The 24,915-nt window shown below is 61.5% G+C and overlaps 1 protein-coding gene across 6 annotated transcripts in view; it reads right to left on the reverse strand.

Annotated features, from left to right (window-relative positions):
- The window catches only part of ADGRL1 (adhesion G protein-coupled receptor L1), a 44,197-nt gene extending 22,957 nt beyond the window's left edge, over positions 1-21,240 (reverse strand). For 2 of the 6 annotated variants that reach the window (XM_042928674.1, XM_042928676.1), the window contains exons 1-3: positions 21,082-21,240; positions 5,112-5,276; positions 1,974-2,187 (exon numbers count right to left, since the gene is read on the reverse strand). In XM_042928674.1, the coding sequence (XP_042784608.1) occupies positions 1,974-2,187; positions 5,112-5,181 (284 nt within the window). In that variant the 5' untranslated portion in view covers positions 5,182-5,276; positions 21,082-21,240. Of the gene's footprint in view, positions 1-1,973; positions 2,188-5,111; positions 5,277-5,587; positions 5,641-21,081 lie in introns of those variants that run through there. The other 4 variants (XM_042928672.1, XM_042928670.1, XM_042928671.1 and 1 more) reach the window with 3 other exon arrangements.
- Positions 21,241-24,915: the final 3,675 nt, after the last annotated feature.

Consider the following 24,915-nt stretch of genomic DNA (forward strand, 5'->3'; position numbering starts at 1 on the left):
TATTAAATAGCACTGAATTGTCCGCTTTAAGATGATAGACGGTGATACGTGAACGTCACCTCACTGTCCGGAAGAGAAAGGGGCCGGAGACCGCAGGTCCCAGCCTCCCCCTGCAGCTGGCCGTGCCCGGGAGGTGGCAAAGGGCCCACGGTGGCCTTCAAACGGGCTGGGTGCAGGGAGGCACCGAGACAGCGGGAGGCAGGTGGCCTTCTCGCCTCCCGTCTTGTTTAGGCCACTGTACTTGCTCCGGGGGCTGTCAGCCCTAAGCAGTTCGAGGAGCCTCCAGGTTTCAAGAGGGCAGAGCAACGGCCTCTCGCTCCCTGGGCCCCAGTAACCACACCGCGCAGCGTCCCCCCTTTTGGAAGTGAGAACCCGCGGACACCGGAACCGGGCCGGGGAGAACACCGCAGACGCCGCGGCCGGCGCTGAACGAACGAAGTGGGCAGTGAGAAACTTGGAGGCGGGAGGTGGGAGGAAAGGGATCCCCAAGGAGGACGGGGCGCAGCCTAAGCCAAGGTTGACACCATGCAGGGTGTCAGAGAGGGAAGAGGGGGCAGGACCGCTGGAGGGGGTGCACGTTTGAGAGAGAAAAGGTGGGAGGGAGGGAACGAGGTGGCTCCAGCCTGGCCCACCGGTCAGAGCCACCTGCCCGTGCCCATGCCCTGCCCAAAAGTCTCTGGAGGCTCTCAGTGACCCTGCCCCATGACTTATTCTAGAATCTTCTGCCATCATTCAAGAGGCTGCCGAGCTGGCCCCAGCCCTCCTCCCCTTCTTCAGTTCTGTGCTCTGGATCCTGGAGTGAACCTTATGCCCTCTCGGGCATTTAGCAAAACCTCAGTGAATGCCTCTGTATCTGGCTGGGGACAGCAGTGACAGACACAACGCCCTGTCCCCATGGGGCAAAGACAAAACGATCACAATAACAGAGGGAACTATTCTGTTCTACAGAACTGTGGCTAGAGGTCAGGGCTAGAAGATAAAGCAGGGAAGGAGCTAGGAAGTGGGGTGGGGGCAGTGATCTTAGGGTGGTCAAACGGGCCTCACCAAGAGGAGCATTAGGTGAGAAAATCTACGGAGGAGGGGAGGGAGGAGCCGTGCGGGTGTCAGGGAACAGCATTCCCGGCAGGGGGAACAGCCAGTGCCAAGACCCAGAGGAGGCCCGTGGCAGACGATGCCTGATGTATGTCGGGAGCAGGCAGGGCAGCCGGAGCCGAGTGAGCGAGGGGGAGCGTGGAGAGGGTGAGGGCCGGGAGAGGGGCACAAGGCACAGAGCGCAGGGCCTCGTGGGCCTCGGGGAAGACAGGTTTTCACTCTGAGTGAGGTGGGTGCTCACAGGTACCCTCTGGCTGCTGCAGGGCGGGCGGGGGAAACAGACGGTAGCGGGCGAGACAGGGCAACCCCAGGGGGAGCTGTGGCCACGGAAGCAGTGGTCAAGTGTGGGCGTGGTTTGAAGCAGGAGCTGACCAGCTCTAACTGGACTTCTGCAGCAGGTGTGAGAAAGGCTTTGGCGGCTTTGCACACGCAATGCTCTGCCTGGCAGACCTGTCACACTCACACACAGCCTTGCACACTCAAGCACCTGCTTTCTCTTACACTCACGTGTACTTCTGTCATCTGTGTTCAGGCTTCACCTCCTTGGGGAAGCCTGAGTGACCTCTGGGCTCTCCCTCGGAGCCTGTGACACCTTCACCCTGTCCTGCTCTTGTGTTTACACTGCAAGACTGCCCCTTCCCCCGCCCCGACTAGTCTCGGGATGGGCTTCTGGAGGCTGGTGGGGAAGACGGGCCGGGTCTTACCGGCTGTTTGCACGGGACCTGGCACCTAGTAGGTGCTCAGGAAACCCGTGCGGAACGCACGGAAGGAAGACTGAAGGCGTGGACAGGGTGCCCTGACCAGGGGGGTGTTTATCCAGGGACCCCAGGGACTGTCCCCACCCCTCCTCCCAGGAGCCCGGTGGGGCCGGGGCCTCTCACCTCTGTGACATGATCTTGAAGGCATCAGGCAGGTAGCACTGCACGTTCTCCATCTGGAAAGGGTCGGCGTCACAGATCTTGTCGTCTGTGCGCCCATAGTTGGCGTTCTCCACCATGATGACGTCGCTGCCTGGGCACCGCAGCTCGATGGGATAGCCTTCGCACGCCAGCTCCCGGCGCATCAGCCCGAACGGGAGCCCAGCCCGGCTCAGGCCTACGGGGAGGGAAGACCCTGCTGAGGAGGTCCCACCGCCAGCTCAGGCGGCATCCAGGAACCTCAGTTCTTTCATCTGCAAAACGGGCTTCCCAACGTGCCCAGGCGCGTAGTGAGGCCTCTGCCCTCGGCTCCCAGGGAAGTGCCTCCAAGCACCCGGAGTGTCCCGCCCGATGAGTGTCTTTGTTGACCTGGGGGCCTCGGGCCAGGTCAGACAGTCTGCACTGTTTTGGGCTGAGTTGCGTCCTCCTGTCCTCATCCCTCGTACCTCAGGATGTGACCAAGTTTGAAACAGGCCATCAAGTAAAGATGAGCCGAGCCTGTCAAGGTAGGCCCTGCCCCAGTATGACCAGTGTCTTTATTAAGAGGGGAAATGTGGACACAGAGACAGAGGGAAGACAGCCAGCCACGAGCCCAGGAAAGAGCGGGAACAGCGCCTTCCCTCATGGCCCTCGGAAGGAGCCAGCCCCCCTGACAACTTGATCTTGAACTTAAAGCCTCTAGAAACCGCAAGACAATAAACTTCTGCTGTTTCAAGCCACCAAGTCTGCGGTACGTTGTTAGAGCAGGCCTAGCAAAAGAGCACAGTAAGGACGTGATCCAGGGTGGGAGTTTTGGGGTGTCAGTGGACCTCTGGAAGGGCGGGAGACTGAGGCCAGTGCTGCGGGGGGTCCCCCGCATCTACAAGACTGAGCCCCAGTGAAGGCTCTGGACAGCGGGGCTCGGGGAGCGTCCCACGTGGGCAGGCCGCACAGCACGTGTGACCACTCCGTGGGGAGGGGGCGAACCGCGAGCCCTGGGCACGGAAACTTCCCGGACGCTGCCCCACACACCACTTCCCTTGGCGGATTTCCTCTGCATCCGTCGGCTGTAAGAAGCTGTCACCATGAGCACGACAGCATTCTGGAATACGCTTCTAGTGAATCATCATGTCTGAGGGTGGTCTAAGGAACTCCCGAACTTGCAGTTGGAGTCGGAAGTGAGGGAGGTCTTGGGCGCCCCCCTAACCTCGCACCGCCCCCCACAAGCAGGAGAGATGGCGTGGGAGGAAGTGCTCTCCTGTCGGGGAGGACACCGCAGAGCCTGGCTTTGCCACTTCTCCGCTGACGGGCCAGAGCCTCTCACGGCACGGCCTGGGGGTCGGTGGCACCGACATCCTGTGGTGGCCGCTTAAGAAGGCAGATTCTGGCCCCCCACCCCCAGGCCTGCTGTATCAGGATCTCGGGGGTGATACCAGGAGCCTCGGACCTGTGTGCCCACCAGCGGTTCCGACGCGTGCTCAGTTCGGACAGCCACAGCTTTGGCCTCCTCGGGCCTCAGGTTCCGACCTGTAAGATCGGCACTGACAGCCCAGGAATGTACTTCGAGGACTCGGTGCACTAGAGAATGTTCCTGAAGGAAGCACTGAGCGCGGTGCCCTGTGTGGGGAGGGTCAGCTCTCCGTGGGGTCGCACTGTCACACGTCCTTGCCCATCCTGTGCCGTGTGAGGACCCAGGGGCTTTAAATCCCCGGCTGACGGCCTGGCCCAGTAACTGACCACCTCCGTGGCCCCAGATCCTTCTCCGAGGAGCCGCCGCTCCCGCCTCAAGGCGCCGCTGAGGGGCGGCGACAAGGGCAAGCGGTATGTGGCGAGGCGGCGGGTGCTGAGTCCCACCACCGGTGGGATTACCGAAGCAGCCAGACTCTGCGGGACAGAGTGGGCTCCGCGTGGCCGACACCTGCCGGGGCAGCCACCTACTCAGACGCCGGGCTCCGCCAGGCCTCGCCAGGGGCTGGAGGGGAGGCGTGGATGCACGGAGTGACCCACGGGCCCGATGTGGGGACTGTGGCTCGTGGGTCAAGAGAAATACCGGTGCACGAGGGCGGCAGTGCCTTTCAGAGACCTGTCCTTCCAGCGTCGGGTGGGAGGCCCGAGGGGGATGGCAGCTGGGCCCCCGGGGATTTTTGGGGTGAGTTGAGTCTCACTCGGGGGAAAGTATTACATGTGTTCCTCTAGCACCATCTGCTTTCACAGCTAATTTTAGTCCTTCCCGGGCCCGGGAGGGAGGCCGGGGGTGGAGGCTGGCTCAGATGGGTCTGGGGGTGGGAGCGGCCCCTCCCGGCCCAGCTGGGGCTGTGGGGCAGGACCCGGACGGGCAGAGAACGTGGGCATCAGGGGAGCAGAGGGTGCCAGCTGGCCGGAGCGGTGCCAAGGCCCTGGGGCCTGGCTGAGTAAGGCCCCCTCCACCTTTGTGGCTTTCTGGAGTATTGGGCTCCAGGAGGGGACCCTGGGGCACAGAGTGTGCCAACACTGCTCTCCAGACAGCGCTGAGGGGGCGCCGGCTGGGGGCAGGCCCCCGGGCTAGGGACAAGGCCAGCGGGCCGCCGCTTTCTGCCTCTCCCCTTGCCCTGCCCTTGCCCCCGCCTAGGCCTGCCACGGGGACCATAATTGAGTAATTGGTGAAGATGGGCGGGCGGGCTCGGGGCACTAATTGTCGCATGTGCAGGATCCTGGGGCCGGCATAGGGCCGAGCCGGGTAATTAGTTGTTTTTAAATAAACGTCAGCGGGCATGCTTTAATTAAGCCTTCTTCCCAGTGAGGGCCTCCGAGATGTAATCACAGAGAAAGCCACACACGCAAGACAGAGGAGTAGCGGCTCACCAGGAAGGCCCGTCCCGGTCCCAGGAGGCCACAGCCCGCGTCCCAGGTTCGAGGACCCCCGGCTGCCCCGGGCTTTGGGGGTGAGGGGCTGGTCCGGGGAGCCCTCCGTGGTGCCAGGGGGTGCAATTACCAAGTCCTCCTCCAGCTTCGTTCCACCGAGGTCTGGAGCGAGGTGGGGACTGCGGTGCTTTACCAAGTGGCTGGGAGGTCCTGCACCTTGTCATCTGCCCGCCCAGCTGCGTTCCGGAGGCGTGGCCCCTCCCCAGCCCCAGCGGCACCTACCTTGGGTGGCCGAGGCGACCAGGACGGCGGTGATGCAGAGACTCCACAGCACAGCGGCCAGGCGGGCCATGGCGGCGGCCAGGGGCGGGTCCGGGGCTCTCAGTGTCCTATGCGGGGGGCCTTGCCCCGCATCAGCAGGTGGGCACCACGGCCTGGCCCACCAGCCTGGGGAGAAGAGGGAGAGTGAGGCGGGAGCGAGGCCCCAGCAGAGGCAGGAGGAGGTGCGTTTGGGCTGGTCCCCTCTCCTTGCCGGTGGCTGAGGCCTTCCACCCCAGAGTCCCCAGACGGGCCGGTCAAGGGCCCTCTCTCGAGCCAGCTGTGTCTGACTGAAGCCGCACCCTTGGGCCAGAGGCTGACCGGCCCCCCGGAACCTCTGGCTTACACTGCTAACTCCACTGCCCACCCTCACCCCCACCCCCGGCAGCCAGACCCGCCCATCTGGGCACCTTGAACCAAAGGGAACCTCCTGGACGAACCTCCCGTGGTCTGACAGTGCCCCTCAGGGAGCAGGGGCAGCTCACGGGGGATAAGGACCTTCTAGAAGCTTCTTCTCCATCCCCAACCCCCAACCTTGCCCTCTTGTCTCCTCCACCTAGCTTCCCCACCCGGCACAGCATGGGGGCAGGGGCGGGGTACCCAGGCATCCTGGCCTTGACTTGCTTCACTAGCCTCCCAGTCTTGGGCAGGAGTCCAGGCCCCGCCCCCAGCCCTTGCTTCCTGTCTCTCCCGCTCTGGTAGCTAATTAGAATCCAGCTGGCTGGCGCCACAGATCGGGACCAGGGACAACTGAGTCCCCTTTTTCCCCTCTGGGGGACCCTCGAGGTTAGTTGGAGACAGGCGGCGGGGTGTGGGGGGGAGGTAGGGAGGGGTGTGCAGCCCCCTGGGGAGCCAGGGAGGGGGGAGCTGGCATCGTGTGCCCTTCCCTGCAATCCTCCCACCCATCTGGCCGTCCCTGGGCACAGGGCTTGGTTCTGACCCACTCCTTCCCCTCTCGGCTGCTCCTCCCTCTTGCCACCTCGGTCTCCCCTGGATGCTGTCAGAGCTGCAAACCCAGATCTCTACTCTTGGCCCTTTGCTCTGTCTACACCATGGTTCTCAAGGGCGGCCCTGGCCCAGGGGCGCCAGCCTGGCCAGGAACTTGTAGAAACACTCATTCTCGGGGGAGGGCCAGCCCCCCATGTTTTAACTGGCTCTCCAGTGTGTGAACACCCACTCAGTCTTCTCCCACACTGTCATCCCCAATCTGTCCCACACTTTCAATGCCATCGACCAACTGATACCCACCACGGCTCTCATTTTCGGTTTGGAATCTCTCAACAGAGCCCCAACTACTGTCTCTCCCCCCACCAAGTGAAAGCCTATCCACCAGCCCAGTTAGCTCCCTGACCCCATTTCTGCTCGGGCCACTCCTGCCTCCAGCTATTCCCTGAGCACACCAAGCCCTGCCCCAGGGCCTTTGCGCTTGTCAGTTCCTCCACATGTATCTTAGACTGCCCACCAGTTACCCACAAGGCTGCTCCCTCTCACCTCCTTTAGGCTTTTGTTCAAATGTAACTATTTACTTCCTGTATGGTAGAGCTCCTGCACAGACAGGGGACACTGGGTTGTTTTGCTCAGCCCTAGCCCCGGCTTCTGGAACAGGCCTGGCACACAGCGATGAGCATTTGTTGCATCTCAGACCCCAAACTTAGGAATCCACCTCGATTCCTCACCCCTCCCCAGCCCTCCCCTTCATAAGCTCCATCGGCAGGTCCCTAGAACTCTGCCTCCAAAGTACCTCACCAACCTGCCCACTTGTGGCCCCCGGTGCCACCGTCCGGGACCGTCCCGCCATCCGCCTCCACGCCTGCCCTCCACTCAGGGCTAAGGGATCCCTGAATGACGTGATCTGCCTATTAACCCTCCCCTCCGCTCTCCACTGGGGCTTGCGTTCCTCAGCAGGGCCTAGAGGCCACTGGCGATCTGGCGTCACCCTGCTCTGCAACCCGCCCCCTCCAGTTCCTAGAATGCTCTAGCTCCCGCCCCCCACTCTCTGCCTGGAACGCTCTCCCCGGTTCCCCATACACCTGCTATGGCTTTTCTCGGCTCAGAGCTCAACTCCGAGGCCACGCGGGCAGAACAACCCACCCCGACGTCCCCAAACGTTCCTGCTGCTCCCACTTGCCATCCTTCTGCCCTGTTTTTGACGTACAGCTTTCGACCACACCCGAAATTACCTTTTTACGCTGGCAGGTCTGTTGTCAACCTTCCCTACTAGACCAGAAGCTCCTTGAGGGCACAGGTTCTCAAGAATTATAAAGGTCAGGGCGGCACGCTCACGGGCAGGACGCCCCCTTCTGGGCCTCAGACTCCTCTCGCGAAATGGGCAGTAATTTCACAGCACAGCCCTCCATACCTGCGCCCTCCCTATCCCCAGCCTTCGGGAAGTCTCCCCTCTACCGCCTCACCCCACAACCCCGACCGGACAGGGCCTGCACTTTGGGTTCATTTCACAGCATTTTATTTTATTTAAAAAAAAATTTTTTTAATCTTTATTTTTGAGAGAGAGAGAAAGACAGCGTGTGAGTGGGGGAGGAACAGAGAGAGAGGGAGACACAGGATCCGAAGCAGGCTCCAGGCTCTGGGTTGTCAGCACAGAGCCCGACGTGGGGCTCGAACCCACAAACTGTGAGATCCTGACCTGAGCTGAAGTTGGACACTTAACCAACGGAGCCACCCAGGCGCCCCCTCACAGTGTTTTATGTTACGTTGTGGGCAGCAGGGGCTTCATTACCTCCCCCCCACCCCCCCATCTCCTAGCCATGAGCAGGCTCAGGAGAAACTCTGACCCCAATGGACACTTCCCTCCCTGGCTCTCCCTGAGGGACTTAAACTAGTTAGCGGCCGGTTAATACTGGAAAGGCTGCTGGATGCCAGGCTCCGGGGGGCAGCCAACCCACCTAGGTCTGGATCCAACTCCGCCATTCACGAGTGGTGTGAACCTGAGCCAGCTGTCGCCTCCCCCACCCCGGTTCCGTCTGAGGGGTTCTGGTCAGGACCACAGTCTACACATGGGACAGGCCAGCCTGGGACCCATCAAAGGATGCTGTCCACAGCACAGCAGAATCAGAACACCGGGGGCATGCATCTGAGCGAGGTGGCTCCCACCCCCAAGGGCTGCACCCAGGACCCAGGCGCTGGAACCCCAGGTGGGGGTCCCCAGGCCTCTCCCCCATCCATACTCCTTGGGGGACTCAACTAGCCTCCCCCAAGACTGCCACACTGGAGCGCCAGCCCTGCTTCTCTCCTCACCGTCTACACCTCCCTCGGGTCTCCCAGCCTGACCAGACCAAAACCACCCCACCCCCCATATTAGTCCATGGTCCCACCATCCCCCCGGGTCCCTGGGCTGAAACCCAGGGAGTCAAAATCCTTGGTTCCTCTTTCCTTCGCCCTGACATCCAGTTCAGGAGTTAGGACACCCCAGCAGCCGCTCTCCGGACAGCCCTGGCCTCCCCCTAGCAGCCTCCAACCCCTCCGGCTCCCACACTCTGGGCTCCCCACCGGCAGCCAGAGGGGCCTTTATAAAATTACGGTGTAACAGACATGTAACATAAAATGTGTCATTTTAACCGCTTTTACGTGTATAATTCAATGGCGTTAATTACATTCTCAGTGCTGTGCCACCATTGCCACCACGGTCTATTTCCAAAACCCTGTCATCACCCCAGAGACTCTGTCCTCGTTAGGGGTCACTGCTAGCCCCCGCCCCTGGCGACGACCAATCTACCTTCTGCCTCTACGACTGGCTCCTCTGGGGACCTCATGTGAGAGGAATCGCACAGGATGTATCCCCCTGTGGCTAACTTGTGTCACTCAGCATGGTGTCCCTCAGGCTCATCCACACAGTAGCCTGTGTCAGCCCCTCATCCCTCTTTGGGGCTGAATAATATTCCATTACGAGGATGGACCACATCTTGTTTGGGGATGCCTGGGTTGTTTCCAGAGAGGGGTCTCTTTTTTAAAAATGTTTGTTTATTTTTGAGAGAGAGAGAAAGAGCACCAGCAGGGGAGGGGCAGAGAGAGAGAGAGAGAGAGAGAGAGAGAGAGAGAGAGAGAGAAAGAGAGAGGATCCAAACGGGCTCTGCGCAGACAACAGGGAGCCTGACGCAGGGCTTAAACTCACGAAACAGTGAGATCACGACTGGAGCCAAATCAACTGAGCCTCTATGAGTCCCAGAGAGGGGTCCTTTTCCTTTTAAAGACATCTTGTCACTCTTGACAATGTCTCCCGCTCCACGATCCCTGAGACAACGCAGAATCCCACCAGGTGGCCCCGGCCTGTGTCCCCGGCTCTGTGTCCCTTAGATCGCAGTTCAGATGTGCCCTCCTCAGAGAGGCAGGTGGGGCTCCAGTCCGTTCGGTCTGTGTGCACTTGGTCCCTCCCGCCCAGCCCCCAACCCCCCCCCCCCCCCGCCATCCCGTAGGGTCCTCTGGGTGAGACAGGGATACCGCCCAGGGCAGCCGCGTTGGCAGGAGGAGTTCATGCGCGTGAGACACTCGGGGCCGTGGCTGGCACACAGTGACTGAGGAGCGTCCCTTGCAGCAGCTGTCACTACCGTCGCCACTGATCGTGTCACTGCCTCAAGACTTCGCTTGTCTACTCGTGGATTTCCTTCACACCCCCAGGAAAGTGCAAGCTCCCCCGGCCACCTCCGGCACGGAGATACACAGTAGGTCCTCACGCAGATGCTTACCCAATGAATGCCAGGGGACAGAGGTGGGGGCTTGTGACCTGGGGGCCTAGGCACCATTGCCTGAGGGCCACACAGAGCGTTCCCTTCAGGCTGCCCCCCACTCCCTGAAGGCCACTCCCCAGAAAGCCCAGGCACTCCCAGAACGGGTCCCAGCTCAGGGCTGGAGCAGGAGGAGCCGGGCACTGTGACTACTGTCCCCTGCTCTCCCTTCCTGGCCTGTGTGCCCACCCGGCCTGGGCAGCTCGGCCTGCCACCCGGCGCCCACCTAAGCGGGGAGACAAGGCCAGACGTGGGGAGGTGGGAGCCATGTCCCAGGAGGCCTGAGCCTGAACATCCCTGGGGCCTTCGGAGGGGGGTGTTATGAACTGCCCGCCCCCCACCAGCAAGAAAAAGGTATGTTGGCATCCTATCCCCCAGCACCTCAGAATGGGACCTGACTTAGCTTTTAACAGGTAATCAAGTTGGGGTGCCTGGTGGCACAGCGTTAAGCGTCTGACTTCAGCTCAGGTCATGATCTCATAGTCTGTGAGTTCGAGCCCCGCGTCGGGCTCTGTGCTGATGGCTCAGAGCCTGGAACCTGCTTTGGATTCTGTGTCTCCCTCTCTTTCTGCCCCTCCCTCCCTCTCTCTCTCTCTCTCTCTCTCAAAAATAAATATAGGCGCGCCTGGGTGGCTCAGTCGGTTGAGCGGCCGACTTCGGCTCAGGTCATGATCTTGCGGTCCGTGAGTTCAAGCCCCACATCAGGCTCTGTGCTGACAGCTCAGAGCCTGGAGCCTGTTTCACATTCTGTGTCTCCCTCTCTCTCTGCCCCTCCCCCGTTCATGCTCTGTCTCTCTCTGTCTCAAAAATAAATAAACGTTAAAAAAATTAAAAAAAATTAAATATAAAAATAAATAAGTAAATAAATAATGGGTAATCAAGTTGAAATGAGGTCGTTAGGGTGAGCGTTCACCCAGCATGGCTGGTGTCTTTATGGAAAAGGGGATACTGAGACGTAGATGCAGACACGTGGCATACAGCAGGGGAGGACAGAGGCAGGGATGGGGAGGATCGCCAAGGCGTGCCCCAGAACCCCCACAAGCCACGGGAGAGGCACGGGACAGACGCTCCCTCAGAGCCTCCGCAAGGAACCCACCGAGCCCACACTGTGACCTTGGACGTCTGGCCTCCGGCACTTGGATAATAAGTTTCCGTGGTGAAAGCCTGCCAGTCTGGGGTACTCGGTCGGTCGGGGTACTCGGTCGGTCACAGCAGCTCTGGCAGACGCACCCCCGGGGGGTCAGGACACATGGGGGCGTGGGGGACAGAGACGGGGGCAGGGCTGAGTCGCACAGCCTCAGAGAGCCTGGCACAAACTCTGGGGGATCGCCAGTCCCAGACCCTCCTGTGACGCCGGGGACAGCAGCTGACACCTCTGTGCCCCATCCCAGGCACCGTATACACACGGCGCGTTTGGTCCTTATGAGAGCTTAGTACACGGGGAGGGCGGGTGGGGGAGGCACGCACCCGCATGGTACAGATGGGGAAAGTGAGGTCCCAGGGGTACCCCACTGCTCAAGGGACTCTGAACCCAGGCAGGCTGGCCCCCGAGGTTCGGCTGGGGAGACTGTGGTGGCCGGGACAGCCCCCTTCTCCGGGACCCACCGCTTCTGTGTGACGGCACCCCCAGAGCTGGGCACACCCAGACGTGCTGCACCCACGGGGCCAGACGAGCCTGCACCTGAGTCTGTCCCCACCTCAAGCCTCCGCAGACTTGGGTGACCCTAATTCAATGCGTGGGACACAGGGCTTGCTGCCCTCACGCCGCAAGGTGGACCAGACCCCAGGCATGTGTCCAACCCCCAGGTCATGTGGGCAGCGCACCAGTCCCACACCTGCCTGTTTGCTCCTGAGCCCCACGTCAGGGTTGAGTCGAGGGGGAGGGGTGCAGCGGGGATCCTGAGAGTGGGTGACACGGCCCAGGCTCTGTCCTCGGGTGCCCTGAAGCGGGGCAGGGGAGGGTGACAGGAGGAGAACCAGCTGCTGGAGAAGAGGGGGCGCCTCTAGTCTGCCCTAGAGTGCAGTTGCCATGGCAACCCTCTCCTCGAGTAGGTGGGAGTCTGAATGCCTGGGGGGACACCGAGCGGGGAGGTGAGGAGCTCAGGGCCCCTCGTGGCCCTGCCCCTCCACAGGAATCTCCTGCCTCTGCCCCGAAACCCAGCAGCCTGAGAGCCCAGCTTCGCAGACCTGCCTCCTCCAGGAAGCCCTCAGGTCTGGCAGCGTAAGGAAGCAGCAGGCCCCCAGGGGAAGGTACAAGGGCTAGGCTCCAGGGTCTGAATCTGGCGTGGCCTCAGGCTCAGCTCTTTGCCTCTGAGAGCCCATTTCCCGTCTCAACTCAGGACTAACAGCTCTACCTCGCAGAGGTGGGGCAAGCACCCAGACAGCGCCGAGCACACAGCCCTCCCCTGGGCAGGACGCTGCGGGCTCAGAGAGGGCAGGGTCCTCCCAAAGCCTCCCACCCCGGCCCCGTATCTCACCATCTCCCCAGAGGGCAGCCCAGGCCGCCCCGGTGCTCATCCCAGACCCCTCTCCTCTTCTCACCCCACTTCCAACCCCAGCGGCTCCCGCGGCCCCTCCTGCAGAATCTGCTCTCTTCCCACTCCTTGGCCCTCACTGGTCCAGCCCCATCACGTGTCCCCTGGGCAGCCCTGCCTCGGCCTCTCAGGTCTCGGGCCATCGCCGTCCGCAGCCCGTTCCTCCCACAGTGGCCAGAGGGTGCCCGTGAGCACCTGAGTCGGGCACACTCCTCTGCTCAGAACCCTCTAGGACTCCCACCTCGCTGGGAACAAAAGCCCATGTCCTTCCCCGGGCCCGCAAGGCCCTGCACGCTCTATCCCACCCCCGCCCTCACCTCCTTCCGCTCTCCTTGCTCGCTCAGCCCCCATTTCCTGGAGGAGAACATCAGGCGTGGTCCCACCTCAGGACCTTTGCACGGGTTGTTCCCTCTTCCCCAGATACGTGCACGGCTTCTACCTGGCCTAGAGGTCTTTGTTTCACTGCTGCCTGCTCAGGGAGGCCCCGCTGGCCCCAGTGCTCCAACCTCCTATTCCGGCTTTTCTCTCCACAGCATCCATCACCAGCATGCCAGCCGCGCATTTGATTTATCTGCTTATTATTTTTCTCCCACTAGATGTCAGGGCCACAGGGTGGGCTTTGTCTGTCTTGTCAGTTTTAAAAGGTCACTCTGGGGGCGCCTGGGTGGCTCAGTCGGTTGGGCGTCTGACTTCAGCTCAGGTCATGATCTCATAGTCTGTGGGGTCGAGCCCCGCGTCGGGCTGTGTGCTGACAGCTCAGAGCCTGGAGCCCGTTTCAGATTCTGTGTCTCCCTCTCTCTCTGCCCCTCCCCTGCTCATGCTCTGTCTCTCTCTGTCTCAAAAATGAATAAAAACATTAAAAAAATAACTAAATAACTAAATAAAAGGTCACTCCGGTTGCCCAGTGGCCTGGACCACAGAGGGGTGGGGGCCATTCGAGGAAGCCCTTGCCCCCAGGGCCTCCTCCCCGGTCTCCCCCATCTATCTGCCATTCCCACCCCATCCACTCTCCACCCAGCCCAAGTGATCTTTGCAAAATAAAAAGCCAATCATATCCCTCCCAGCCTACAACCCTCCATGGCTCCCTATTGTCTCAGGTGGCCTAGCATGGGATCTCAGGCTCCGGTCTCCTGCCACCTCCTCACTCCCTTCTCTGCTCCAGCCTCCCAAAGTGCCCCCCCACACCTCTCCCCTCTCCCCCCACCCCATACACACAGTACCAGGGCCCCTGCCCCACTCTTCCTTCAAAAGGACGGCCTGCGTCGGTCTCTCCTATAGCCCCGCTCACAGCACACTGGGCCTCCACGCTTTGCTTCCCTGACTGGACTTGGGCTCTGCTGTTGAATGTCTGTCTCTCCCACCAGCTGGGGACTCCTCAGGGAAAGTTCCATCGCGGGTCATTCTGGCTCTCTGTTGCATGCCCAGCCCTGGGCAAGAACAAGTACTTAATTTGTTTAATGAACAAAGACAAAAACAGGCCCAGAGAAGAGGTTATCCATTCAGCGGACAGTCACCTAGTTCCCACTGGGTCACAAGTACTTTGGAGGAAAACAGGCCTGAAGGGGAGGGAGAGTGTGGGGGTGTATCTGTGGGGACAAGTGTAAATGGGGTGCTCAGGGAACACCTCTCCCGGAAGGAGACATTTTAACAGAAGTGTCAAGGAGGTGAGCCACCCAGGGACCTGGGGAAAGATCTCGGGCAGAGAGAACCGCACGTGCAAAGGCTCGGGGGTAGGAATCTGCCGGCGCGTGGCTGCGGCCCAGCGAGCAGGGGGAGAGTGGGAAGAGGTTGAGGGCTAGGGGAGGTTACGGGACAGGGCTAGTAGGTGTGAGTCAAGGGGTAGGACACAGGCTTTTTCTCCAAGTGAGGTGGGAGCCAAGGAAGGTTCTGAGCAGAGCAGGGACATGGCCTGACTCGGAAGTTCACAGACTCCCTTCTGTTGCCAAGGGAGATTAGACTGCGGCGGGGGGGGGGGCAGGGGGGGTTGCTGAGAGCAGTGGGGGCTCCCCATCCCCACCCCCTTCTTTTCTCTCTGTCCACTCAGCCGTCAAAGCCAGGAACCTGGAGTTTACCCCGCGCTTCCTTTCCTCCACCCTCCTACCAGTCACCCGCAAAACCCTGTCAACTCTGGTCTCAAACCCTCCACACCAGCCCTGATGTCTCAAGGCCCCTTCCGGAGCCTGCACTTTGAGAGCCCGCAGTAGCCTCCTGTTCCTGCTGGCTTCCCGGCCTCTCTTCTTACCCTCTGTAGTTCTCTCCCACGCAGGAACCGGAAAGAACGCATGCTGAGTATTCCCATCCTGTCCGGCGGGCCCTGACCCCTCCATAGGCCTTCCCAGCCCCATGGCACAAACTCAATCCTTCTGCCCCCAAGACCGGCCTCCAGCCTCCTCTCTACACACCTGGCCAGAAAACATCTTACCTTTTCCCCGTGGAGCCACCACCTTCTTTCTGACCTCAGGGCAGGCCTCTCCTCACAGGCTCTCTCTCCCCTCCACTGTATCCCTCCTTCCCCCTCCAGGCTGCAGCTGGGAGGCTCCCTCCCCCAGGAAGCCTTCCCTGACTGATAGACTCATCAGGTGCCTCCTCCAGGCTCCTCACCATGGGAGGCTGGTACCATGGTGGCCTATGGTCTCTTTCCACCTCATGGTGTTCCCTGCCCAAACCAGAGCCTTGCACTCGGGGCATGACAGAACACAGCTGAAAACGGTCAGAGGAGCCAGGGCCCAAGGCGCAGGGTAGAAGGCCGCAGGAGTCTCTGGGCCTCCAGATGCTGGCAGTGAAGGGGCAGGGGTGGGGCGGTACAGAGACCAGAGAGAGGGCGAGATGATGCCTAGCAGGGCAAGAGGGAAGAGTCCCAGGGTCCTAGGTTCAAATCCCAGCTCTGCCCACCTCAGGCTACGTGTTCTTCCTCGGAATTCTGCCTCTCCCCCACGGAAATGGGATGGAAGCCTCCCGCAGTGGCCACGGGGCTTAGGAGTAATATATGACGATCACACGCATCCTCTGTAGGGCACCTCTGTACCAGGCACTCATCTAGGTGCTGGACAGACATCTGTGGAGAAGCCAGACACAAAGAGCACTAAAGGAGTCTGTCCCATGATGTACCAGTATCGTGGAGGAACAGGGGCTCTGATGTATGTGTGTGTGTGTGTGTGTGTGTGTGTGTGTGTGTGTGTGTGTGTGTGTTAGAAGGCGGGGGGGAGTGGGTAGTGTGTACAATTTATAATAGAGTGATGTAGAAAGCCCAGACACTGCAACAAAGCCCCACAAAGGTTCAGGGAGGAGCCGTACAGGTGTCCAAGGAAAAGAGTTCCTGTCAGGGAGCACAGCCTGTGCAAAGGTCCTGGGGCTGGCCAGTGCTTGTTTGAAGACAAGTGAGGAAGCCAGTGTGACCAGTGGAGGGAGCATGGCCGAGTGGGAAGAGGCGAGGGCAGGGAGGCGACAGGGACAGACTGTACCAGACTTGCTGTGTACTTAAGTGCACAAGTGCGCCCCAAAGGGGGCTCTCCCCTGATGAGGAGGGTACACCCACAGGTGCCCTGGCTTCCACCACCAAGGGCAACTGTGGGGTACTCTAGGGCAGGAGCTGACCATCGATGGCCCAGTCACTCCCTGTTTTTGCACAGCCGGTGGAGTGAGAGTGGCCTTGCCACACTTTAAACGTTGTGAAGAGAGGCACCTGGGTGGCTCAGTCAGTTAAGCGTCGGACTTTGGCTCAGGTCATGATCTCAAGGTTTGTCGGTTCAAGACCCACATCGGGCTCTCTGCTATCTGGTCAGAGCCCGCTTCGGATCCTCTGTCCCCCACCCCCCCCCCCGGCTCCTCCCCCACCCACACTTGTTCTCTCTCTCTCTCTCTCTCTCTCAAAAACAAACATTTAAAACAAACGTTAAAAAAAATAAACAAAAGGTTTTCAAGAGGAGGCAGAGGAAGAGTATGAGAAGAGCAGGTGGGCGACCTGTAAGTCTCCTGAACTTACTATCTGGCTCTTCACAGAGAAACGGTGCTGACCCCTGGTCCTGAGCAGTATTTCCCAACAGGCACAAGCCTGTTCTCTGTCCCAGGCTGTTTGGCAACGTCTGGGGTCTCAGTCGGGGGCGGAGGGGATACTACCCGTATCTGGAGGGGGCAGGGCGGGGATGCTGGCCGCAGTCCTGTGATCCACAGGGCAGCCCCCGCAGAGAATGACCCGGCCCCGATCCCAGGACCGCCATGGCTTGGAGACCCCCTCGCCTGCCTGCGCCACCTCTCCAGGGGCCGGACAGGAGCTCCCGCTTGGCTCCCTGGCTTGCCCATTCCTGACTTCCTGGGTATTTTTAGCCTTGAGGGAGGGACCCTGACTATTTTTAGCTTTGGGGGGGGGGGGCAGGGCTATTTTTAGCCTCAGCATCTATTTATTAGAGTTTTTATCTTCCCCAAATTTTGGAGTTGGGGGTGGGGAGGCAGGGGGCTTCTGCTGGGCTATTTCCCCAGGGCCAATGCAGACTGGAAACAAGGGTGAGGGCCGCATCCCATGAGACAGAGAAGCTGGGTCAGTGCCCTACCAGGAGGGGCTGCTTGGGCCCTGACCCTGGGTTTCCAATCCCCCCGCCGAACAGAGGGCCCCCACATTTGCCACCTCAGGCTCTCCACCCCATAGCGTGCACAGTTCCATACAGATGCCCTCACACACTGGAGCACCCATGAGGCCGGCTCAGAGAGAGCTGGTGGGCACAGGTGGGCTCACAGGTGGGCACGGGGAACAGGTGCAGAGATGGCCCGGTCAGGCCCCTAGCGGCGGCCCTCAGTCCCCCCAAAGGGGCAGGGTGGATGGGGAGCCCTCACCATACACAGCCGGAGGACTCTCGTCCTTTGACAGGCCCCCTCCCATTCACTCAGGTAAGATTTCTTGAACACCTACTGTGGGCCAGGTATGAGTCTCGACACCCTGGATCCAAAAGCAAACCAAGTGATAAACTCCCTGAGCACTTGCATCCTGGCTGGGGAGACAGATGACAAAGAAACAGGCACAATAAATAAATAAATGACAGAGTGTGCAAAAAGGCATCCATGCTAGGCAAAGTCAGGAGGTGGGTGGGAGGCTGCGATTTTAAACAGGCTGCACGGGGTAAAGGTTACGGGGGGCGGGAGGGCTGACATCTGAAGCGGGTGAAGAAGCAAAAGCCTTGTGGATGTCTGGGTGAGAGTCCTGGGTGGAAGAACAGCCAGTGCCAAGGCCCAGGGGTCGAAATGTACTTAACATGTTGGTGGAGAAGTGAGGAGAGAGGGAGTGAAGGGGACGAGGTGTTGGGGACGGTCACGCAGGGCCAAACCCCAAGATGGCCCAGTGCCGGAACCTGCTGTATTACGTGGACACAGGGGCTGCCACAAACCTTCTCCCTAACCCCTGGAATACAAGCCCCTTGACTGAAATCCCTACGTGTTGCCAGACTAAGAGCTCCACGAGGACAGGGCACTGTCCCCACGGCATCACCAGCACAGACCGCACGAAGAGGTGCACCCAGCCTCGTTCCAAGAAGCCTTGTGTCCACATACCTGTCACGTAAGATGCAGACCCCCCGCTCCTGTGTGGAGCCACAGACAAACACGGGGCCGCTCGCTCTGCAAAACTCACAGACCCCAGCACACAGGAGACCCCTACAAGCATCGGACCAGCCTGTTGGACACGTGACCGCAGCCAGGCTCAGCCGGGTCACCGTCCAAATCGCACACACAGAACACACAGACATCTGACAGAGGACTGGATTCTGGGGGCAATGACGACCTCCCCCCGCCCGTGGCTCTGTTCAGGGCAACAGCCTCCCGTCCTGGGACCCTGCTTTCCTCTTTGATGGGGGAGGCCAACACCCGGCCCAGGAGGAAGGCTCGGTTGCTCGGGCACGTCCAGGGTCACCGCGGTCGGGTCCAGACTCCACACCCAGGGAACACCCACCCACCCCCCCCCAGCAAAGAGGGGTCTGGAAGAGGGAACTGTCTGGTGGCTGGAAATCGGATCCTTGAGAGGAGCCCACATTGAAATCGGAGCCTTGTCCTTGGCCACACAGCTGGCTGGAGAGGTAGGAGGGAGCAGAGACCTGGAGCTCAGCTCCCCACAGCCAGCGGGGATCCCGCTCCTCCTCTTCCGCATTAGGGGTACCCGCTCTAGCTGAGCAGCACAGCCCCTTGGGATCAGCACCCCCCCCCACCAGATGCCCACACTGGGGCTCATGCTCTCCTACCAGCCTGGGGGTGCGAGGAAGATGCACACCCCAGATGCAGGAGGCTCACAGGTGGAGCCCCCCGGGGCCAGGAGTTCAGACCGCTAGATGCAGACAGCAGTGCAGCCAGGGAGCCCGCCAGCCCCTCCCCCACACACCTGGTGGGGGTCCTCCTAGGTTCCCCAGGGCACGCTGGGAATAGACACAGGGCTTCATGAGTCTCCCTTCCACCCCTTCCCTACAGGCACCATGGCCCAGGTACGCCGGCCCCGTCTCCCCGCCCTCCCTAACCCTGGGTAGCTTCCAAGCCCAAAGGCAGGCATTAGCAGGGGTGATCATGCCTTAAGCTAGCTCCCCAAGAGTGGGGGGTTGGGGTGGGCGTCCTGTAGAGGGATGGCCTAGTGAGGCACTGGAGGGCAGGGACCACGAGCATGGGGCGGGCTAAGCCCCTGCGGGAGGTCACCAAGGGAGAGGAGGGAAGGTGGCCGTCACAGTAGGAGGGCCGGTGCTCACATGTGAGCGTACATGTATGTGGCTCGTTGCATGGGTGCCACTGCCGCCAGCCAGGGATCGAATTAGTTCCCTTTTCCGCTTTCCAGATGATTTTTCATCTCTGTAATTAATGGGCAAGTCAGTTCTGAACGGCATGGCAGGCAAATTGCTAGTTAGGAAAATCACGGATAATTTTCTCGATATGATAATGAAGGTTGTATTCCTTCTCTTATTCTCCCTGTTTTCATCCTACTTTTAAGTAATAAATTTGGCATTAGTGGGTGGGGAGTGGGGAGGAAAGAGAAGTCACCTGCCCCCACAGCTGGGGCCTGACCCAGCCCCACTGGGAGTCCTGAGCCCCTGGCCATGGGGCAGACGCAGAGGATGACAGATGGGGACCCTCCGTGGGGCACCACACCATCCCGATGATAATTCAGGTGCCAGGCCTAGAAGAGCAGGTGGAGGGCAGGGAGCCCCCAGCTGTGAGCTGGGCTGAACGGATGGGGTCTGGGGTCAGGTTACAAGCTCATGCCGGCCCCTGGGGTGCTGGAAAGAAGAACAGAGACCAACAGCCTCTCCCCAAGAAGCAAACAGCATTGAGGTCAACAGGCCTAGAGCAGACATCATCCTTAGGAGTCCCCCACACCTGTCCCCACACTGTCCGACCCCTTCTCTGCGATGACTCCTGTAGCAGCTAAGGGAACAGAGCAAGCAGAAAAGGGAGAGAGAGAAAGAGAAACAGAGAGAGAGAGGCGGAGAGGCGACCAGCCATCTTGGCAGCCATCTTGAACCCCTCCCCCTGCTCCCCCAGGCACACCACATGTTTGGATGTGGGCAGACTAACCCAGGCCCTGGGTCCTGCAGGAGCCAGGAGGAAAGGGGGCCCTGCCTCAAGCCTGGGACGGCTGGACACCCACGCAGCTGCCACCGCTGGGGAGGGTCATGGGGGGCAGTGGTTACGGGCCAGGAAGGTACAGTGAGGGGCTGGGCAGGGATGGGGCTGGGTGCTGACCTAGACTGGAAGAGTAGGGACAGGGCCGTGCGTGGGGGCTGTGCAAGCAGAGTGCTGTCTTCGTAGGGGTGCTGGGGGTTCACTGAAGCGATGCCTGCAGAGGCATTTTTCTGGCCGAGGCCGAGCACCCACAGCACTCTCCACCCTCTTCTGGTCCGGACTCCCGTCCCGGGACCCTCCGATGGGAGGATGACAGTTGAATCCCCATAGCTCGACCCAATGAACACCTGGGGGAGAGGGAGGGCTCTCGCCCTCAGAGCCCGAATCCGGGTGGATCAAACCCAACAGCTTCCCAGGCTTAACCGGGTGCCAGCGAGAGCGGGAGCGAGAAGACGCAGCCGAGCTGCCCACCTCCTGACAGCGGTGCCCCCCGCGCTGCGGCCGGCGGGACACCCAGACGGACCCCTCCCCATCCACCGCGTCTCTGCCTCCCGGAGAAAAACAATCCCCAGCCCAGCATCCTGCGGTGCCAGCCCTCGACACTGCTCCTCCGGGGGCCGGGGCCCGCGCGCGGCGCGCACACGCACCCTCTCCGCTCACACCCAGACACCTACACAAACAGGGCGCCAAGCACCCGCGCGCACACGCACCGGGGACACGCAGGCACCGCCGCGCCGCTTCCCCACAAAGGCTGGAGCGCGCGCGGGCACACGCAGCCACGCGCGGGCACACTCGCGGTCCCCTCCCCCCGCCGGGCACCCCGCGGCCGCCCATCCTCACCCCAGCGTCCCCGGCGCTCCGTGGGGGCCGCCCCTCTTGACCCCCAAGCCGGTGGATACGAAGTGCAGGCCGCCCCCGACTCCCCTCCGGCTCAGGTGCAGAGAGTCGCGGCTCCAGCATCCCCTCCCCCTTCGCGGCCCGGACAGGCCTCGGCTCCCGTCCTCCCCCCACCCGCCTCGGCCCGCACACCTGGCCCAGGTGCGGCGTCCCCCTCGCCCTGGACCCGCAGACACTCACCTGTCCAGCGCCGCTCCGGGGTCGGCCCTGCGCGTCTCTCCTGCGGCTCCGCGAACCCCGGCCCCCCGCCCGGCACATCTCCCGGAACCGGGGCGGGGGGGAAAAGGGTGAGGGGTGGCGGGGCGAGGGCGGCCTCCGTGTCCCCTCCTTCCCCCGGCCCAGCACCGCCGCCACTAACCAAAATTTAAAAAAAAAAAAAAAAAAAAAAAAAAAAATTTAAAAAAAAAAAAAAAAACGGATTATACAGCTCCAAAGGCGGCCCCCTCGCGGCGGCAGAGGCTCGGGGCTGGGGGCGAGCGGGTCTGCACCCCTCCCGGAGAGGGAGGCGGCGGAGGCGGCGGGGCGGGGGCGGCGTCAGAGCTCCGGGGGCTGGGGCGAGGCGGAGCCCCCCGAGGCGGCGCCGACAGCGGCCCGCATCTCTCCCGCAGCTCCGCGGCCCCGACGGAGGCGGCACGTGTGCGCCCAGGCGACTTCCCAGCCCCCTCCGACGACGGCGGCGGCGGCGGCGGCGGCGGCCGAGGGGTTAACGGGCCAGCCGGGGCGCCCCTGCAGCCCCCCGCCGCCCGGCGGCGCCGCTCCGGGGCCCGCTCGGCCCCATCCGCCGGGGCCTCCTCGGCAGACGGCGGGGCGGAGGCGCCGCAGCGCCAACAGCTCCCGCGCCGACGGCTCGGGCTCCCCGCAGTGGCCGCGGGGGGCTCGGGTTGGGGGCGGGCGGCGCGGAGCTGGGGGGGCGCGGCTGGAGGCGGGCGCGGCGGCGTCGCGCCCCCGGGGCGGCCGGAGGGGGGGGGCGCCGGGCCGGGCCCGTGGGCACCGCAGGACGCGCGGACCGAGCCGGCGCCGGGCACCAGCAATGACAAGCCGCCTGCTCGCCCCTCTCCCCGACGCACCCGCTCCGGGAGGGGGGCGGCGGGCGCGCGCAAAACCCGGCCCGGAGCTGCCGCCAGGGATCGGCCGCCGCAACGAGTCCGAGCGCACCGGGGGCCGACCAGAAAACCCGGGCTGGATTTTCCTTTCCTGCGCCTCCTACAGCCCCTCTGGAAATGCGAAAAGAGGGAAGGCGACGTGCTGGGTGGCTGCGTCGGAACGGGGAGTGGGGGAAGGGAGGCGGGCGCAAGGAAGACCCGGAGAGGATTTCGCGGCAGTTAAGTAAAGGAAAGGCGAAGGGAGAAATGGAGGAGCTCTGGAAGGGGTATGCAAAACCCGGATTGGATTAGACAGAGATGGGCGGGGAGGGGGGTGGGGGGGGTGGGGAGTAGCTGCGACAGTGCCAAATGCACCCGGGGCACGCAAATTTGGGGCCGGATTCATCCTCGGGAGACGGAGTAATGCGTCATGCCTAATGCAGTGGGAACAAGCAAGACCTGGCCTAGACTCCCCAGACCTGGGCTCGCAGGGGGCTCCTGGAGGGGCTGCTTAGCGGCTGAGGCCGAATGGGCTGCCCCAATCTTTCTGGCGGAGACGTGCAAGGGGGAGGGGCAAAAGGAGGGCTGGACTCTAGCACGGAGGGATCCGGAGCGCTGGCTGCAACGAAGCAGGCTGGTAAAAGCGGCTTCAGGATCCAGGGGCGACGAGAAGGGAATGCATTGAGGAGGCTGCTACCCTGGGAGACCAGACCTACAATAAAAGACGAGGGAGGGACGCAAAGCCTGGACTGGAATTGGCGGGACAGGACAAGACCCCAGGAGAAGATCCTGGACAACTGGACAAGGGCTTGGAGCTGACGGGACAGCAGGACCCGGGAGGGGAGCGTTAGGTGGAGGTTGTATCTATAAACGCCTCGAACGTCTCGCTTGGGGAGGGGGGTTGGGGGGGGGAGGAGAGAGAAAAAATGGAATTTTAGGTTCTCGGCAAGAGCAAAAACCCGGTTCGGAATTTCACAGCCCAGCCACTACACTGCAGCTGGTGGACTTGAAGAAGTAGGGCAAGGAACCAGAGGGTTCCTAGGCATCTGGCCGAGTGAGGTGAAGGGCAGGTTTCAGGCCGAAGCTGCAGAGGGAGCCCCGCACCCCCTCTCCAGGGTGGGGAAGGCTGTCCAACCTGGCTTGGATCCCCGGAACCAGACTGTCCCTGCCAAGACCCACAGTGGGGGCTATAAAACCGGGCCCCAGGCCAAAAATAAGCACTTCAGCAGAATAGAGAACACAGTGCCAGGTGGGGGCTGGGGGGAAATCGGAGGGGTGAGGGCTACTGGAAGGTCCTGAGACGTAAGATTGGGTTAGGATCTCAGGAGACTGGACCTGGAAGCCTGGCTGCTGGCTCGGTTTTATGAAAGATGGGTGCAACTCTAAGACTTCGGAATGGGGAGGAGCAAATCCCTGGCTTGGATCCTCTGGGAAGGGAGTCCATCCAAAAGCGAGGCCTAAACAGTAAAGCAGCCAGCTTATGCAAAGTCCAAAGTCCTGGATGAATCTTGGTGGGTCCAGAAGGGGCACATAGTGGGGTGTGGGGGAGATGTCGGGCAGATAAATCTGGACCTGGATTATAGAGGAAGGGAAAGGGCTGAGGAAGGGGAGGAGGGCCGACTCCTATTTCTGTCTCCAGGGAAGAGAATGCATCGCCACCCAAGCTTGGCCCTGGAGAATGGGTGATGAATAGGGTGGAAGTCGCAGCGGGAGGGTCTGGGTGGTAAATACACAAAACTTGGGGCAGCCTTGGATGGAAACTCTGAACAAGAAAGCCTAAACTGAACATCTGCAAGCAAATTAACCTGGCCTCTAAGAAACCCTTCCAAGAAGCATATCCAGATAGCTGAACATAGGGAAAGACAGAGACACCAGACTTCCAGGCCTGCTGGGTGACCAGGGGCAAACTCCTTGGCGACCTGCTGCCCTCCACCCCCTTTAACGGAGAGCTTCAATTTCAGGACTAGGCAGGGATTTTCGTAGTCCAAAACCTGGGGCAAATCAGGCCCCCAAACTTCCAGCGGGGGGAGGGTAGGTGAGCCACCTTTGTTCCCCTTTCACTCCCAGGACTCCATGACTGTAGAGCTCAGGCCTCGAATCTGAGTGGCTAGGTCCAACAACTGGGTCTAAGAACAAATGTGAACGTAGCAGAGGTTGGTGGATGTGGAAAGGATTCTGCGGGTCTATGGGGGGGGGGGGTGCGGGGGCGGGGAATGGGAGGGGGTGCCTCACCTCCCCACATCCCAGTTTCCCACTTTGAGATATAGCAACAGCACTTGATAAGGACCCATGGAAGGCTTTGGGGGTGCTGGGGAGTGGGGGGCAGTGCCCGCTTTCTATAACGTATAGCTCAGAGGAAGCTGGGCAGACACCCCCAGAGCCCTCTGGCTCCGAGCCTCCTCCCACCCCCCACCCTCCAGCAACGAGCAGCCCACTCGCCTCCCCCCAGCAGAGCAACCCTAGGAATCTAAGAGCTTGTCTAGGAGGTGAGGGGGTGCCAACTTGCATTCTCCAGGGACTGCCAGAAGGGGTAGTTTTTACTTGTGGAAAATCAAGGGGTCGCAGGCTTGAAGGGACTCCCGGCTCGGTTCGGAAAAATCCCGGCCAGGGACCCCCTCCCAGCCCCTCCGCTCTCTGCTAATCCCCTTGCTCTCAGCCAGGATCGGTTAGCCAGCCGCCATTCCATCCCGGGCTCCTGATCTCGCTGGCGAGGGGCTCGGGAAGCAAAGGCTGGGGAGAGACTGGGGGCGCGAAAGAGCCCTGACTCCCTCCCATCACCACCCCCAACACCCCCGCCCCCCAACCCCTCGGCTGCGCAGCCGCAGTGGAGTCTGCGAGAACTGCCCGGCTCCGGGAACCAACGCGTCGGCGCGAGCGCGCGGTCTTGCCGGGGCGCCGCGTGCCCTGCACCGTGCGGGTTGGTACCCGCGCA

Source organism: Panthera leo, chromosome A2, assembly GCF_018350215.1.
Source record: "Panthera leo isolate Ple1 chromosome A2, P.leo_Ple1_pat1.1, whole genome shotgun sequence".
In the NCBI taxonomy this organism is placed as follows: Eukaryota; Metazoa; Chordata; class Mammalia; order Carnivora; family Felidae; genus Panthera; species Panthera leo.